Source organism: Sphaerodactylus townsendi, linkage group LG02 (assembly GCF_021028975.2).
Source record: "Sphaerodactylus townsendi isolate TG3544 linkage group LG02, MPM_Stown_v2.3, whole genome shotgun sequence".
Classification (NCBI taxonomy): Eukaryota; Metazoa; Chordata; class Lepidosauria; order Squamata; family Sphaerodactylidae; genus Sphaerodactylus; species Sphaerodactylus townsendi.
In genome coordinates, this window is record NC_059426.1 from 171,483,855 (window position 1) to 171,502,398 (window position 18,544).

The window sequence follows — 18,544 nt, forward strand, 5'->3', positions numbered from 1 at the left end:
GATGATTATTGTTGTTGTTGTTGTTGTTGTTTGCTTAATAGCACAGCTGCCAGTCCTTTAGCTGGTTGGTGGCCTTCATTACAATTCGAGATGATGGTGATGATTATTATTATTATCATTATCATTATTGTTGTTGTTGTTATTTGCTTAATAGCACAGCTGCCAGTCCTTTAGCTGGTTGGTGGCCTTTTATTACAATTGGAGCTTGATGGTTGTTGTTTTATTGACATCATTATAACCTCATTTTATTGTCATTATGGTTGATTTCACAGCTGCCGGCCCTTTACCCGGTTCATTATTATTATTATTTTATTATTATTCTGCCGTAAAGCAGGATTCGCTGCGGAGCTCGACCGCTTCTTCCCTGATCCGGGCTGGAAAAGCGCCCGTCGATAGAGAAACTGGCAGTCCGGTCCCACGAAAGTTTGCAGACCCTGGTGGGAAATATCCCCCACAAACCGATCCAAAGGGATTGCCACGGGCCAGGGTACTATCTGGGAGGGAACATTACCGAGCAGATTTACTCCCGCGTAAAGGCGTTTGGGAGTCCCTCCAAGCGCCCTAAACAGGTTGATCTTATTGACAGCCGATCTACCGTATTTATATGCCGGACTTCTGCACTGGCCCCCGAGGCTGGGAACCACAACACGTCAAACTCCCGCAACGCGATTCAATACAACTAAATTTAATGCGATACATTTTTTTAAAAGGCCAGGAAAATATATATATATTACGCGGCCCCAAACAGCAGAGAATCCCCCCGCCCTGCACTTTGCAAACCCCCCCCGGGGAAAGAAAACCGCGGAAACCCAAAGAACTCCGGCTCACTCGCTGCGTAGATCGCGGCGGCCTGAAATGTTTGCGTGCTGTTAAAAAGAAAAATAATGGGATATTTTTGCGAACAGCTTCCAAGCTGCTTCCGAGTAAACCCGGCCGACTCAGGCCTCAAATCCGTTCGTGGCAGGCAGCCGTGCGTACAGGAGCCCAGCCAAAGGCAACGCGCCGCCGCCGCGTTTACTCCCGAGTAGACAGGCTCCGGGTGGGTCGCCCGCTCCTTTCGGTGGGCTTTCCTTCCGAGTAAACGCGCCGAGGGGGGAAGGATCCGGCAGTCGTCGGACGCTGGGAAGCAGAGACTGATTTATTATGACTTTATTAAATCAGAAAAGGTCAAGTTTTGGCCTCCATTCGCACCCCAAGAACCTCTTAGGATGTCAATGATGTATCAGCCTAATGCAGGTGCGGATCCAAGCAACCCCATTAATCTACTCTTATAATACAATATCATGTTGTATTTTTATATATTGCATTTTATATCAATATCATATTGCATTTATATTATATTATATTATATTATATTATATCATATTATATTATATTATATTCACTACTGAAATCCGTCGGGCTTGCTTCTGAGCAAACGCGGTCGGGATCCGGGAAACACCAGATCCTTGGAGTTTGGACATGTCCTCTCTGCAGCCAAAGGAAACAGATGATCCGGAATCCCTGCCTGAAAGCGATTCGATTCCGGGGAGAGGCCAGATCTGCGCCCCTCTCCGTCTGCTGCGGTGGAAACGCTCCGTCTGCTCCCCGCCACAAGCCCAGCAGGATCGCGGCCCGCTCCGTTTCTTGGTCCCGGTTCGCAGCCCTGGAAGGGAGAGGCGACTGCTTCCGTGGCCGCCGGCCGCTGAGTCTGGGGTCCGGGTTCGAAACGGGCGGCAGAGACCCCTTGTGGCGCTTCTTGGAGCCGGAGCAGCCCGAAGCCATCCGACGCGACCCCTGTGCCATCCAGCCAAGCGCGCCCTTGGCTCTCGGGCTCTTTACTTGCGCGGAAGCCTCCCCCGTTCCTTAATTCGGAGTCGCTGCGCCGCGTTCCGTCCCAAGCCCAGAGCGCACGGCGCGATCCTAACCTAGCATATTCGGAAGCCTAGGCGGGGGTTACAGGCGGTTTCATTTGCAAGCAAAGCGCTCTGTTCCTGGCGCGATCGGGTTTGGAAACTTTGCGCCTTCGCGGTCCCGATCCGGAGTCAAAGGGGTTCGGGAGGGGGAGCCCCGAGGGCGCGCCGTAAAACGGCGACCCGCGCCCAGGGGCGCCTCCGGGAGTCAACCGCAGTGTCGGGATAAAAACTTCGGCGTAGGGAATGAACGAATCCGGAGTGAATCAATTCCACTCGCTTCCCCCGCGCGTCAATTTCACCGCGCGCCTGAAATCCCGCCACACACGCACACGCAGACGCACACACGGTTTTGCATATTATTGTAATTCTATTTGCCGTGTCGCGTAGGAGGGTGTCGCCCCCCCCCCCCAAAAAAGAGAATTACAATCAGATCCGGCTCAGTTCTGTGACCAGAGATGATGAACCCCCTTGTTGGCTACTCAGACTTTACTACTCAGGGCTGGCGGAGGGGGGTGGGGGGTGGCCGGGCGCCCTTGGGAAGACAAACAGCCGTCAGCGGAGAGGTGGCTCTGCAGCCATTTGGTGCGGATCCGTCTTGCCTGCCCCGCGGGGATCATCTGTCAGCCCCGTTGCCCCCCCCCCCCAGCCCCGCCCGGAAACGAGGAAAAGGCGGACCCACTGAACCGAAGCGGAGCAGAACCGCGTCCCCGCTTCCAGGGGCGGGGGGGGGGGGAGGCAAGCGAGCGTGTGGCTAGGTGGCCAAGCCCCTCCTGCCTGGTTGCACGGGGGAGAGAAAAAAAAGCCCCTGCGCGACTGTTCGAGGCTTTACGGTACCTGGAGGGTTTTTTTTCCGCCGCTTTATTTATTTATTTATGCAGCCCCACCCCCCCCAGGGGAGGGGAGGGGAGAGCCCCGTTCCGGTCTCGGCGCAGCTGCCTTGTCAATAAGGAGCCCGGCCAAGCGGAGGCTCCTCTGGCCGGCAGCGCTCGGGACCAAAATAAAACCGGCCCAGGAAAAGTACCAGACATGGGGCGTGAATGTGCCCAGCGGCTGGACCCACACGGACGGGGAGCGGGGCTGGGGGGCTGGGGGCGTCTTTTTTATTTAAAAAAAAGCAGAGGTGTACATGGTCTCTGAATTAAAAACAAAATCAAAATCCTTCCTCTTCGTTCTCCACCCTTGCCTTGCCCCACAATAGGAACCCAAAGTGGTTGATGTGGTTCTTGTGTTGGTTCTTCTCCGTGGCAGCCAGGAAGGTCTGGCTGTGCTTGAGTGGGTGTCTTCAAAACATAGATCTTGAAACTGGGAAGGGGAGGGGGGGATTCAGTGGCAGCCAGGAAGGTACAGCTGTGCTTGAGCGTGTGCATTCAAAACCCAGAGCATTAAACCGGGAAAGTGGGGGGGTTCAGTGGCAGCAAGGAAGGTATGGCTGGGTTTGAGCATGTGCATTCAAGACATAGAGCATTAAACCAATAAAGGGGGGATTCAGTGGCAGCCAGGAAGGTATGGCTGGGTTTGAGCGTGTGCATTCAAGACATAGAGCATTAAACTGAGAAAGGGGGGATTCAGTGGCAGCCAGGAAGGTATGGCTGGGTTTGAGCATGTGCATTCAAGACATAGAGCATTAAACTGAGAAAGGGGGGATTCAGTGGCAGCCAGGAAGGTATGGCTGGGTTTGAGCATGTGCATTCAAGACATAGAGCATTAAACTGAGAAAGGGGGGATTCAGTGGCAGCCAGGAAGGTATGGCTGGGTTTGAGCGTGTGCATTCAAGACATAGAGCATTAAACTGAGAAAGGGGGGATTCAGTGGCAGCCAGGAAGGTATGGCTGGGTTTGAGCGTGTGCATTCAAGACATAGAGCATTAAACCGGGAAAGGGGGGGAGGATTCAGTGGCAGCCAGGAAGGTATGGCTGGGTTTGAGCATGTGCATTCAAGACATAGAGCATTAAACCGGGAAGGGGCGGGGGCGGAATTCAGTGGCAGCCAGGAAGGTATGGCTGTGCTTGAGTGTATTCATAGCAACTTCACCAGGGAAAAGGGATCAGTGGCAGCCAGGAATGTACAGCAGTGCTGGAGTGTGTGAATTCAAACACAGGGAACTGAGCTGGGGAGGGAACAGTGGCAGCCAGGAGCACCTATTTTATTTAGATATCCTGCTTCTGTCCTCAAAGGCACTGAGATCAGCTTACCACAGCATATTTTATCTTCAACAACAACCCTGCAAGGTAGGTTAGGCGGAGCGTGCGAGACTGGCCCCAGGCCTTCCTGCCAGGTTCCATGGCAGAGGATCTGAACCCAGGTCTCCGAGATATTGAACTGACACTCCAAAAGCTACACTGCACAGGATTAAACTGGGGCGGGAAGCAATTGCGCATGTCTGGGTGTGTATGGGAGCAGTGGGCACAAATAGACACCAACAGGATGCAAAAGAAAGTTTTAGATCAGAGCAGGTTTGCAGGCACATAGCAGAGCAGGAGTCACACAGAACTCTTAGGCCGCCACAAGATCATCTAGTCCACCCCCTATGCCCCAGCAACAATATTGAGGGAAGCAATCCAAGCAGGGATGCCAACCTCACAGATGCCAGAGGCCCCACTCCCCCTCTCTTCTTTTAAGGACCCCAAAACAGCCTTGTGAGGTAGGCTAGGCTGAGCGAGCACAACTGCCCATAATCGCCCCGCTTTAGAGCAAAAGGGGGATTTGAACCCGGCTCCCCACCTCCCCCAACGTTAACCATTAGACCACACTGTGTTCTCACCTGTCCTCCGATGGCTCCGAATTCACCCACACCAGCCCCCCCCCCCCTCGCTTCCATTGGGTGCTGTGTGGTCTGAAAGGCTGAAAGGTGCTATTTGAAATCTGCAAATGAAAAAGGCCTTTATCTTCTGGCCTCTCTTATCTGGCCTGCAAGATTAAAAACTCAGCACAAAACCCAGACCCCCGCAAAAGGGCTTCCCCCGGCAGGCAAGCCTTGCTTATCTGGGCCTCATTGTTTTGATCTGCCACTTGGGGCCTCTCAGGGACAATAGATTTCCTTCTGTTTGGAGAGGATCTCTTGGTGGGCTTCCCGAAATGATCTCTCCCCCCCCCCCCCAAGACCCTGGGATTTACCTGGACAGAAACCTCTGGTTCCAAAAAGAAACTGGATACAAAAGAACCTGGAAATGTTGTGGCCATTGATACCCCCCAGACTAGGGACTCAAGCATGGGGTCTTCTGGGCTACAGTCCTCCTCTTCAGAGGCCAGATTCAGTGGTCAGGAGGTGACAGGTTCAATCCCCAACATTTCCAGGAAGTAAGTATGATAGAAAATAACCCTGGAGGGCGGCTGCCAGCCAGAGCAGACAATACTGACCTCAGTAGACCGAGGAGCCGTAGAGCATCCACTTAGCATGTTGAAAGTCCCAGAGCCAATCCCATCCTGGGTATCTCCAGTTAAGAGGCGGAGGTGGCGAAAGACACCCTGGAGAGCCACTGCCAGTCAGAGTAGGCGATACCCCTGGCTTCCAGGGACCAATTGCCTGATTCTGTTAAAGGCAGCAGTTTGGTGCCGTGCTCCCCAAGAAGTCCTTTTATTTAGGGGTATTAAAAAATGGGCTGATCAAGGGACTGAACAAAACCTGCAGGGAAGGTCAAGATGGGGGTAATTACGCAAACCTCAAGTCTAATCAATAATGGAACAGAGCCTATTCATTCATAATGGATGGGAGTTAACAATCTTAGATAGAAATCCCAGCCTTCCTTCCTTCCTTCCTTCCTTCCTTCCTTCCTTCCTTCCTTCCTTCCTTCCTTCCTTCCTTCCTTCCTTCCTTCCTTCCTTCCTTCCTTCCTTCCTTCCTTCCTTCCTTCCTTCCTTCCTTCCTTCCTTCCTTCCTTCCTTCCTTCCTTCCTTCCTTCCTTCCTATTGGAGCCTGAGTAGTGTGTCCTCCAGATATTATGGACTACAGTTCCCATCATCCCCTGCCAGCATCCTCCCTCCCTCCCTCCCTCCCTTCCTATTGGAGCGTGGGTAGTGTGGCCCTCCAGATGTTAAGGACAGTTCCCATCATCCCCTGCTAGTCCATGAGTTTGACACCTGTGCGAGGGCACCTTTACACATGCTGAATAATGCACTTTCAATTCACTTTGCAGCTGGGTTTGTACTGTGCGAAACCGAAGAATCCACTTGCCAATGGTGGTTAAAGTGCGCTGAAGGAGAGTTAAAAGTGCGTTATTCAGCATGTGCGGGAAGCGCCCAGTGAGTCCCAATTCAGCCATTTCAGGCCGGAGTTGTTTTGCACGTTCAGGTGAAGGCTAAATCGCCCAGGGAAGACTGAAATTCTTGCCCAGCGACTTGAACCAGATTTGTCCCCACTGAAGGACTTAATAGTGGGGGTACATTTAGGGCCCTTTTTATACCCCCCCCCCGCGTGAATATCGGGCTCCCCCCAGCCTCCAGGTGATGCCAGACATTTTCCCCCTCAAGGGACAAATTCTAACTCCCACCTGTTTACACACCAAAGTCCTCTCCTTCCCTTGCTCCGGTGCAAAGACCCCCCATTCCCACCTGCCCACCCCTCCCTCGAAAACAAGGGGACCCCCGCATAGCAACCCCTCCAACCTCTCTTCTCAAAAAGTTATGGAAGCAACCTACTCTCGTTATGGGGCCTGCTATTATTATTATTATTATTATTATTATTATTATTATTATTATTATTATTATTATTAATAATAATAATAATAATAATCCGCCCCATACAGAGGTGCGCGGGGCTCCTGGCTCCCCCCTCCCCCAAGATAGGAGACGGCTTCGAATTACTAATCAACATGGGAGGGGGGCATCATTTATTCATCCCCAACATTAAAGTGATTAAATATGAGCTCACCTGGCGGAGCAGGTCTTAAAAAGGGGGGGGGGAAGAAACGGAAAGAAGAGGAGGGAAGGCTGACTAGTTGGGGGGAGGTTGGCTAGCTGGGGTGGAAGGTTGGCTAGCTGGGTGTGGGGGGGGAGGTTGGCTAGCTGGGTGTGGGGGGAAGGTTGGCTAGCTGGGGTGGAAGGTTGGCTAGCTGTGTGTGCAGGGAAAGAGGTTGGCTAGCTGTGTGTGGGTTTGGAGGGGAGGTTGGCTAGCTGTGGGGAGGGGGCTGGGGGGGGCCCTGTGTGTGTGTCTCTCCCCCCCCCCTCCCGGCTTGCAATAATTGATTTGCCCAGAGCCGCGTCCCCCTTCGGTGACACCCGAGAAGGGGCTCGGGTTGCAGCCTCCTGACGTCTCTGCCGCTCTCCCTCCTCCTCCCCCCCCCCGAGCCGGAGAGCTCCAACCCCCCCCCCCCATCCCCATTCCGGCCGGCCTCCGCCTCCGCTGCGCCACTCGGCTCGGGCTGGGAGCGGGAGAAGCCGCAGCAGCAACAGCAGAAGAAGCAGCAGCAGCAGCCGCGCGCTCTGGTAGCCACGCAGGCCCGGCTGGGGCTGGGACGCGCCGTCGGGGGTCCTTCCCGCGCCTCCCGGGGTTCGAGGCCCGGCGCGGGCGGCGGACGGAGAAGCAGCCCCGTCGTTTCGGCTGGGGAGCGGGGGGGGGGGAACCGGGCCGGACCGGGCCGGGGGGGGGGGTCCACCATGTCGCTGCTGCCGTCGTTCGGCTTCACGCAGGAGCAAGTGGCGTGCGTGTGCGAGGTGCTGCAGCAGGGGGGCAACCTGGAGCGGCTGGGCCGGTTCCTGTGGTCGCTGCCGGCGTGCGACCACCTGCACAAGAACGAGAGCGTGCTGAAGGCCAAGGCGGTGGTGGCCTTCCACCGGGGCAACTTCCGCGAGCTCTACAAGATCCTGGAGAGCCACCAGTTCTCGGCGCACAACCACGCCAAGCTGCAGCAGCTGTGGCTCAAGGCGCACTACGTGGAGGCCGAGAAGCTGCGCGGCCGCCCCCTCGGCGCCGTGGGCAAGTACCGCGTGCGGCGCAAGTTCCCGCTGCCGCGCACCATCTGGGACGGCGAGGAGACCAGCTACTGCTTCAAGGAGAAGTCCCGCGGGGTGCTGCGCGAGTGGTACGCCCACAACCCCTACCCGTCCCCCCGCGAGAAGCGCGAGCTGGCCGAGGCCACCGGCCTCACCACCACGCAGGTCAGCAACTGGTTCAAGAACCGGCGCCAGCGCGACCGCGCCGCCGAGGCCAAGGAAAGGTGGGTGCGACCCCCCCGCTCCCCGGGGGACCCCCCCGACGGACGAGGAAGGGGATTGGTTTTTGGGGAGGGGGCGATCTAGGCACGGCTGCCACTCCCCCCCCCCCGGAGAATTCGGACTTGCCTGCTGCCCAGGGAGGAAGGGTGGGGACCCCCGACGGAAGGGACGAGGAAGGGGTTTTTTTAAGGGAGGGGGCGATCCAGACACGGTGTGCCCCCCCCCCGGAGAATTCGGACTTGCCTGCTGCCCAGGGAGGAAGGGTGGGGACCCCCGACGGAAGGGACGAGGAAGGGGTTTTTTTAAGGGAGGGGGCGATCCAGACACGGTGTAGGCCCCCCCAGGAGAATTCGGACTTGCCTGCTGCCGGGGGAGGAAAGGTGGGGGCGCCCCCGGGGGACCCCCGACGGAACCCGATGGCAGGGATGAGGAAGGGTTTTTTTTTAGGGAGGAGGCGATCCAGACACTGTGTGCCCCACCCCCGGGAGAATTCGGACTTGCCTGCTGCCGGCGGGGAGGTTTAGCCGGCTCTCCCCAACGCCTGGCCGGATCGCTTGAGGAGGAGGGTTTCGTTAGGAGAAGTCATCGCGGGCTCCGAAGGGGCTGGATCAGGCCCGGAGGAGGACGGACCGCCCGGCTCCGACCTGGCCCGGCGCAAAGTTCGAGACCAGATCGGAGGCGCCGCGTTCGCACCTAGCCCGCCGCCTCCCCCAAGGCGCACCAAATGGCTCTGGCGGGGCTGGCCAGACAGCCCTCTCGGCCCCAGGGTTTTGGGGGGGAGGCTCACTCACAGGAGGCCGGCGCTGGCTCAACATGGCTGCGGATCGCCGCTTCTCAGACGGCCGCGCCACGCCTGGTGCCCGGCTGCCTGCCCGTTTGGCGCCGCGTCCAAACCTCTCTGCCCCGGCTTAGTGGGGCCTTTTTCTCCCACCCCAGATGGAGTTTCTCCTGCTCGCGATCCCCAAGCCTGTTCCCTTCCGTCCTCCGCCTCCAGCTCTCCGCCCAACTCCGTTCCGACTTGGGGAGTCCTTCCTGGGGGCGCCCGGCAAAGGGATGCCCCAAGAATCCCCCCCTAACCTCCGCGGTGGTGGTACTGATCCGCTCCTCGGGTTGAGGTCGGGCCGTCTCCAGGCTGCGTTGTTGTGTCTGGTTGGGGGGTTTGTTTAAGAAAACCCAAACTCCCCCCCCCCCCCCGCCCCCAGGCGCCTGGGCTAACCGCAGCTGCCAAACTCCGGCGCCCGGCAACAGCCTGGGTGAAAAAAAGCAGAATTTGAACCCGCCACCCTGGACTGGAGTTCATCTTCGGCTCTGGAGCTCAAGCAGAGAAGGGTTAGGTGGGAGCGAACGCCCCGAGGTTTCCAGCGGGTTCGCCCTAGGACCTCAGGATTCGAACCCACTCCCTTGAGGTTCTGGGCTTGCCAGAATGAAAGCTGACCTTGGCAATCTTGTGGGCCTCTGTGCTGGGCTGGAGACCCCAGGGCTCGGTCCAGACGGGGCCACTCCGGAGTCGAAGCTGGCCCGCCGTGGGGTTTGCTCCCCGTTCCGTGCGGCGAAGCGGTTTGGAAAGCGGCGTGTTATTTAAAAGTCAGCTAGAAGCCAGACGGGTCGGAAAGGGAGGTCAGGGGGTCACCTTCTGAGAAACCACACTTCCCTTCCCCCTCCGCTAGGCTCAAAAAATAGGGCTGTGACTGAATCGTGCAAGTCAAGCCCCTGATGCAAACGGGAGGCCTTCTTTTCTTGCAACCCTTTAACTTTTCTTGCAACCCTTTAATTCGGATCGGTGACTCCCTCTCAAAGGGCGAGATCTGAACCCGGTAGTTGCACCGAGCAGGTTTTCTGGGCCGAAGCTTTCCTGTCTAAGCTGGCTTCCGATCCAAGGGGGGAGGGGGCCTCGACTGGGAAAGCGCACCCCCTGGAAACCTTGTTTGGTCTTTAGGGCCCCTTCCGCACAGGCAAAAATAATGCACTTTCAATCCACTTTCACAATTGTTTGCGAGTGGGCTGGGCTATTCCGCACAGTAAAATCCAGCTGCAAAACGGATTGAAGGTGCATTATTCTGCCTGTGCGGCAGGGGCCCAGTGGGTCAATTCAATAAGCCTTTATTGGCATATAGAACATACAATATAAATACAGTTAAATTTACTAGATAAAACTTCACACTGGATCATAAGTTCCGTTCGCAAACCTCAGCCAGAAACTTTGCCACTGCGAGGCAACAGTCGAGGTCATTACAGTTTAAGAGCATATTTACTTTCTCAAGCTCTGTCAGGGTTTTCATAGATTGGTCTTTTAAGGGGCTCCTGCATTCGAATTCGGCTCTTTTGCCACTGACCGGGTGCAGCTATCCACAGAAAACTCCTGGTCAGTTCTACTCTCCCCGCCTCTTTGCTCCGGCCTCGGAGACCCACCAGTTCGGGAAAGGAGCAATAAGGATGGGGAGAGGGGGATTAATAAAACAAGCATGTTAGGGGAAGGTTTGGGGGGGAGTAGTTTATCTTCCTTACAACTCCCTCCACGCCCCAGTTAAATGGAAGTACTTGGCTTTGAAAGGCTTTACATGTGTTTAGGATTAGGGTGTCAGGGCCTTTGATGGCTCCCAGATCCTACACCCACGCGCAGACAGACACCCCCCCCCCCAACCCCTTGCAAGACTATCTGGGCCCCATCGGGTCTCCGTGGGGTCCGAACCGCAAGGAGCTCCGTTGATTTGGTCCCCTAAAACAGCAGGGGGGCAGCTCCGTGGGTTCGGGACTCCGCAGTGGCGGATCCGAATTCAGCGGGTTTATGTTGCGCGGCGCCGCAAATTGCAAACGGAACCAGAGCCAGGTGAGGAAGTGATGTGCCTGCAGCATAAAAAAAATTATGGGATATATAAACAGGAGCAGATAAGACTGGGGGCTACAGCAGAATCCTAATCCAGTTCTGGGAGTAGAGGAGACGCAGATAACAAGAGAGGCGAGCTGGGAAGGAGAAGAAGGGAAGGAGAAAACGGATCTGGGCCCCTAGGAATGGGGATTTAAATGGGGTTGGGGAAGTCACCCTAGGACCCTGAGGGCAAACTTATGGCCATGCTGGCAGGGGTTGATGGGAATTGTAGTCCATGAACATCTGGAGTGTCATAGGCTCATTCCGCACACGCAGAATAATGCACTTTCAAACTGCTTCCAGTGCTCTTTGAAGCTGTGTGGAATAGCAAAATCCACTTGCAAACAGTTGTGAAAGTGGTTTGAAAACGCATTATTTTGCATGTGCGGAAGGGGCCCTAGGTTCACCACCACTGCCTAGGAGCCAGCGGCTTAAGCCAAGGGTGCGGGTTCCAAACGTGGTTTTATCTGGGTGGGAACCGAAGCGGATTCGGCACAGCACATTTATAGCGCGTGTTGCAATCCTGATAAATGAACTCGCTTTCCCTTCTGGGGAAAAGTGAACAGTGATAAATGAACGCTGTTATAAATGCGCTGTGCGGAATCTTTGGAGAACAGTCTCAGCTGCTGCGTCCTCCGGAAGAGAAAAGGAGACACCGGAGAGGCGCTAGACTCCCATCCAGACTGTTAGTTGAAGCCAACCAGCTGAGAAGGTGGAAAGACCTCTTTGCCCTGCTAAAGAAACAGAGGGCCAGAGAAGCGAGGGAGGAAGCTGGCTAGGGCTCTTTTCAGTGGATCCCCTGCGGGTTAAGTTAAATAATTGTGCTCAGGATCCAACTCTACAGTTTTGGGAGATAGACTAGGGGGTTGTGGGCCCTGGGAGTGTGCAGTGTTTTCAATTCCTAGCGCCGGGCGACAGAGCAGCAGCACACAGACTAAAAAACCTTTCACGTGGGCACGCTTGTGAACGGGTTATGAGCCCGGGAGCCATTTGGGAGATCCAACCAGTGCAGCTGTTCACATTTCCCCATGGGGGGCTGGGTGGGAGAGAAAGCCCAACCTGGTTTCAAGCTTCCCAAGGGGCTCCAAATGATCTCCCCCCCCGCGCCATTTAATCCGCATCAAGAGCATTCACACCGCTGTCTCCCAAACCTAAACCATCGCTTGGGAAAACATACAAAAATCCATTCTCTTTTCTATCAGGTGCTGCAATCCCCCCAGCCCTAAATATATGCAGATTTGTGTCTGGACCGTTCTGGCCCCCTTCACCTAAGCTAACACTGACATCAACAGCAGCAGCTCCAGAGCAGCTGTCTAAATAAGAGGCCAAACCGGGCAGCTGCAGCCGTGAAACCATGATGAAAATATGAGCCAGCTCTTCGGAGAATCGTAAAACATCCCCCCCCTCTCTTTTCTCTTTCCCCAAACAGCCCCCACTCCGCTCGCATTTGCAGCCGGGAGCCACAATAGTCTTTGGCGTTGCTGGCTAAGATTGCAGCCTCGCTTCTTCCCAGAGAAATCAGTGTTTAAATTTCTATTTGGGATCCTGCCTCTCTAGATTTTTGTGGGTGCCATGGGAAAGGGAGAGGGTAGGAAAAGACTTTTCTTTTCCTACTGAGGAGAGGCAGACAGTGTCCTAAAAATTAGTGTCCTAAAAATTAAGTGACCCAGGTTCCTTTTGAACTCGAAACCTGTCCCTCGGTTTTCCAGGTGTCCTACAGGTAGGGAATGCGTAGGCTTTGGGCTAATTGCAGAGAGATTAAGTTTTGTGGCACAGGAGATGATTAGAATCACGGAGGCGGAATTAATATAGGGACAATTAGGTCGATTAGTTTATCGGTGGGTTGTTGCATAAGGTACCAGCTGCAGCTGGGATTTTACTGTATGGAATAGCAATACCCACTTGCAAACAATTGTGAAAGTGGATTGAAAGTGGATTATTCTGCATGTGCGGAAGGGGCCTAAATGTGTGACATTCCCATCACCAGAGACAGGCCTAACTACGGAGCCTTCTCTTCTCTTCCGGGAGATAAAACTGTCCTGCCTCACGACTAAGCAGTTACCTCTCGCTTGGCCCACTATTTTCCCTGAACCACACCTGAGCTATTATTTCCTCTCTCCCTCAGGCAGAACTCAATTTCTCTTCTCCTGTGTCCAACATCTCATCTCCCTTCTCCGAGGTGGTTGAGATGGTGGGACAGCACTCATGGGGGCTCACCGGAGCAGCTTATTTTTCCTTCAGGGGCGGGACAGCCTCTGGTCCCTCACAGGGGTCAAGTCCCCCTGCCCCCACCCCATCGAAACCCCTACAGACTAAATTCATTTTCCCAGACAGGTATTACAACTGATACCTTGACTGGGATCGCCTTGGGCTAACCTCTTCTGTGCAGATCTTATAAGCAAAGCAGCGCCTGGTTAGTATTTGGATGAGGGACCACCAAAGAAACCGCCTGGTTAGTATTTGGATGAGGGACCACCAAAGAAATCCGGGGTTGCTTTGGAGAAGCCATCAGTAACCAACCCCTTTTGGACATCTCTTGCCTTGAAAAACCCAATGGGTCACCCTAAATTGACTGCGGCTTGATGGCAAGAAAGAACGAAAAAGAAGGAAACCCATTCTGTGTTGTACACGGCATGTACAAATGTGGATTAATTGCCTAGCTCTGCCCCCACCCCAAACACAATAATGTAGGTAGATTCGAATCTACCCAGAACCATCGATTTAAGGGTGAAGTCAGGGCGACCAAGCCCAGCAAGACCGAAACAGGTCTACTCAATAGGGTTTACTCCCAGGAAAGTGTTTTTAGGATTGCGCTGCACAGAGATGTTAAGTCCACTTTAATAAAGTTCCTCCCGTGTGTGGACCTACAAGATGTCCTGACTTAGCTGTTGGTCGGCCAGACTTTCTTCCTGGACGGCCCTTCCAAACTTGAAGGGCTCTCTTGAGGTCAGCTTGGCGTCACCCTCCCTGTTGCAGTGACATGGACTTAAATCCCACTGGCGGGGAAGCCAGACATCTGCCAGGCTCCTGGTCCATTGGAGGTTTTACAGTGCTTTAAAACTTATTTACTTATTTATTTATAATCATTTTTATATACCGCCCCTCCCCCGAAGGGCTCTGGGCGGTGAACAACACAATAACAACAATTCAACCATTCACATTAAAACCCCATTTAAAACAGCGGATTAAACACATTTATATCGGCATCCAGCATAAAACTTCATAGGCCCACCCTGGAAAGAACAAACCCAGAGAGTTGGGCCCCATAAAAATTAAGGGTCCAGAGTGTTAAAGGGGGGGAAGAGGTGGGTGTACATCAGTGGCCGGCCTCTCCAAACGCTCGGTCTTACAGGCCCTGCGGAACTCTCCCAAGATCCCGCAGGGCCCGGATAGCTGGTGGCAAAGTGTTCCACCAGGCAGGGGCCAGGGCTGTAAAGGCCCTGGCCCGGATTGAGGCCAGCCGCATCATTGAGGGGCTAGGGACAACCAGCAAAACGCAGAGGCCGCACAGGGACATATGGGGTAAGACGTTCCGGAATTTCACTTTGGTGCAATTAGTTTGGGGCTGGGCAGCTCCTCTTATCGGGTGGCTTCCTCACTGAGACCAGCAAAATGCCTTTTGGCTAATAATACAAAATATCCCTCCGGAAAATCCTCTGCCATGGAAAAGAACAGCGCAGCATTTCCCCTGGCTTCTAAGGAAAAACCCCTTCCTTAGGATTTCTTCTTCCAGAGCCTGGTAGCCTCTGGACAGCAAGCAAAAGGGGCATGCAAACAAAGCTGTGAGCGAGGAGGCAGCCGACCAGGTGGAAGAACGGGGAGAAACAGGCCTTTCTGATTTTGCATGGGCTTATTTTGCATTGGCGTCTCCTCTTTCTTGCTCTCCTGCAACCAGGCGGTTGCTGGGGCGACCACATATCCCATTTTTCCGTGCTCCTGTTTTGCACAATCGGGTGTTCGAGAACCTGCGGTGCGCATCACCCTTCCCTGGGAAGAAAGATTGTTTATTTTATTTCCTTTTTTAAACTTTTGATTTAGCACAACCCGGACAAGTGTTACACCTTGAGGTGCCTGGTGTAAGGGACACCAAGGGCGAGGGGACTGGTCTATCGATTGGCTAGGGAAGTCATTTCTTTTTTTCCCCTGAAACCAGGAGAAAGCTCCCCTCCCCCGCCTGCCCTTCCCCAAGATCAGAAGGGGAAAGAAACTCCCCAGCTAGCTTCTGAAACTCACCCCGGGCAAGGAAATCGCTTTGGCTCCCATAGGCTGGAAATGGTTTTGGTAGGGGGGGAATTTGTCGGAGATATTTTTTTAAAAAATGCATTGATATTTTCCTGCAGAAATAGTTGCATTTTAAAGACTGATATATTTGAGGCTTTGGATTCTATCTGATCGTCTGCAATGCAATAGGCCTGCCGTAGAAATAGATCCGTGCGCGGCTTCTGAGAAATGAATGCTTGCAGCTTGCAAAGAGCGAAGTCGTTATATAAACCCAAGCCTCAAGCAAACCCGTTTCCAATCTTTTAAGGCATCGGTTGTGGGGGAGGGCTGTACCCAGTGCCCTGGAAGGGCAACCCCAAAAATGTTCTGGAGCTCAGAGTTGATTTCTCCCTGCAGTAGCTGGAACCAGAAAGGGCTTGGCTTGGCCTGGACTCTGGCTGCGTGGCGGGTTGTCCTAGTTTTTCAAGGTTTGCTTTTTCCAAAAAAAGAGGTCAGTCTGGCCAGCAGCTTGGGGGTTTTCTCCAAAAGCGCAGAGCTGTCTGGAAGATGGTCCTGTTTGCTTTGGCCAGGCGGGTCTCCTGGGGCCCCTTTCCACACTGGCAGAATAATGCACTTTCAATCCACTTTCCGGATTGCTTGAAAGTGGGTTTTGCTGTTCCGCACACTAAAATCCAGCTGCAAAGTGCACTGAAAGTGGCTTGAAAAGCCGGCTCGAGAATGTGACCCCCAAACCTGCAAGCCTCAGACCTTATCCAGGACAGAAACTCAGTTGCTAGTTGCAGTTGTGATCTAGAGCTTTATTTCCATGGGAAAAGGGGCATGCAGGTACCCGATCCGGTGCAGGTGTCCTCTGTTAAGAAATTTTCTCGGGAACCCATGGGATTTGTGGCTGAGGTACGCCCTGTTGCGTGGGGTGCCTGGAGGGGTGGCGACCTCTTACAGTACCCACAGAGTTTAGAATCGTGGAGAGGACTTTTTTTTAGAGAGAGAGAGAAAGAGTTTCCTATCTGCGAGTCATTGAAACCAGTTTTGTCTGCCAGGCAGTTCTAAAAGGAAAAAAAGAAGCGGGTTGATTACGGCAATCAAAGGAGCTGGTTTGGTGGCTATGCCAGACAGGGGCTTTTCAGTGGCAGCCCCGCCATTTTGGAACAACCCCCTGGAGTGAGGTGCCCTCACTTAGGAGGCAGCCCAAGAGGCTTTTATATATGGACTTGTTTTATCTCCAAGATAAACTGACTTGAGTTCCCTAGTTTAAAAGTTTTAAAGAAATGGGAAGGAAGGAAGGAAGGAAGGAAGGAAGGAAGGAAGGAAGGAAGGAAGGAAGGAAGGAAGGAAGGAAGGGTGTGTGCCAGCAGCTCCATTGGCTCCTCGCCCCCTTTCCCACCCCCCTCTTTTTTATTTTTAAAATGACTGACCTCTCCCTCTTTCTGGGTCTGTTTCCTTCCTCTGCCCCCCTCCCCCCCCCACCAGGGAGAACACGGAAAACAACAACACCTCGACCAACAAGGCCAACCAACTGTCCCCCCTGGAAGGACCCAAGTCGCTGATGTCCAGCTCGGAGGAAGAGTTTTCGCCGCCCCAAAGCCCCGACCAGAACTCGATCCTGCTGCTCCAGGGCAACCTGAGCCACGCCAGGAACTCCACCTATGCCTTGACCGGCTTAAGCGCCTCGCAGCCGCCCCACGGCCTGCCCGCCCACCAGCACCAGCTGCAGGATTCGCTCCTGGGACCCTTGACGTCCAGTTTGGTGGACCTGGGCTCATAATCGCGGAGGCCCGGGCGGGCGCCCCCCTCCCCCAACGCGGCACTTGTACACAAGGGGACCTCAGCCTCTCACCTGGCTTCCTCCCACCTGGTGGTTCTTAAAGTGACTCTTCAGATCTTTCTCTTTTTTGGCCGGGAATCCAACCCCCTCCCATTTTCCCCACTCTTTTTTTCCATCGCCCCCTCCCCAAATTGGTTATATCTTAGCCAAACAAAGGTTACCCCCACCCAGGTGAATGGATACACACCTGTACTCCACAGGCACAGTATCCTTTCCAAATAATTTAAGCTTTAGTAGGGATGGCAAATGGTTTCGTTTCGCTTTTATTTTTAAAGGGAGGGGACCCCATCCAGGCAAAGAGAAGCACTGATACCACTCCCAAGGAGAAAGTTAAGCTTCAGGCTAGCATCCTAGGCACCCTTACACGGGAGTAAGCCACCTTGGGCACAGCAGTGGTTTAGAATCCTGTTAGACCAGGGACTTTCAAAGTGCTGAATTTCTGGACGGATCTTGTCCCTCCCCCCCCCCCCCAAGGAGGCGAAGATGATTTTACAGTAGCCACCGCAATGCTGTTACTCGGAAGTAAAACTCGTCGGCTTCCAAGGGGCTTGCACCCTAGTAAGTCTGTCTTTGGAGTAGTATTGCTTAAGGGGCGGAGGATAATTTTATCCTGGCTTGAAGTTTGAGGAGATCAAAAAGGGAGAGGGGGCTGTCCCCAAATATTTTATTATTTTGAAAGGGAGGCTTGGAGAGGGTGAATTAAGTTTACAGATTTTTTTTTTGGGGGGGGGTGTCAGATTTAGCGTTCTGAAATATTTTTTTTTTTGGAAGTAGCTTTACACGGATGGAAACAAAACGACGGCAGCATTAGAAGCTAGCATTCTATCTATGTCTTAAGAGGCAGACGTGTGAGCCCTGTCCTCCTTTAGAGTAAAGTGTAACTCTCCCCCAGTCCCCTTCTTGGTTGTTTTTATGTTTGGGGTGAAATTCGGAAATACAACCACGTGACTTTGGGGAGGGGGGGGTTAGAAAAAAAATCATCAGCAACGACCCAAGAGCGATTTCTCCCTGGAAGTCTGTCCAGAACGCCTTGATCTTTTTATAGGGTTCCCCCCCCACCCCCACCCCCTTGGTGCTTTCTGTTTTCCTATAGTTTGGCTTGCAAATAGGATCAGGGAGAAAACAGCCCAACACCCCAACTTGGCGATTTTGCTTTTGGTTTCCAGCGGCAGCTTGCGTTTCCCTGCCTCTCTGCCGGGTTTCTAGTACCCAGAAGGAATCTAAATTAAATCCTTGATCAACTGAATGGAAAATAATAATAATAATAATAATAATATTAATAATGACACACCGAGAGAGGCTGTTTTATTGGTGGACGGAAGGGCGAGCGTGGGTGGATTCTCTTTCTTCCTCCTGGGGGCCAGGGCAAGGAGGGGTTTGCATCTGCTTACTCGGGAGTAATCTTGGGGCTGCCTCTGCTCTGGTGGAAAGGGGAGGGTTGGTTCGGTTTTGGAGGGCGGTTGCGGTGGTTGACTTAAGAATATATTTTCCCTGGCAGGGGGGGAAAAAGCATCTGGAAAAACTTTTTTAGAGCACATGGAAGGTCACTTTTAGGAAGGGAAAAATTGGAGGCCCAACGGGAGAACA

General features: G+C 53.7%; 1 protein-coding gene across 1 annotated transcript; it reads left to right on the forward strand.

Moving 5' to 3' along the window:
• The first annotated feature begins 7,225 nt into the window (after window positions 1–7,225).
• SIX1 (SIX homeobox 1) lies at window positions 7,226–18,243 on the forward strand. Its single transcript, XM_048485842.1, has 2 exons — window positions 7,226–8,047; window positions 16,603–18,243. The coding sequence occupies exons 1-2, from the start codon at window positions 7,488–7,490 to the stop codon at window positions 16,895–16,897; spliced, it is 855 nt and encodes a 284-aa protein (XP_048341799.1). The 5' UTR covers window positions 7,226–7,487; the 3' UTR covers window positions 16,898–18,243.
• Window positions 18,244–18,544: the final 301 nt, after the last annotated feature.

What these genes read in the sequence shown, in the direction of transcription:
- SIX1 (XM_048485842.1), top strand. Translation starts at nt 7,488, where the DNA reads ATGTCGCTGCTGCCGTCGTTCGGCTTCACGCAGGAGCAAGTGGCGTGC. An exon ending in GCCGCCGAGGCCAAGGAAAG is followed by an intron (nt 8,048 to 16,602) that starts GTGGGTGCGACC and finishes CCCCCCCACCAG; the next exon opens with GGAGAACACGGAAAACAACA.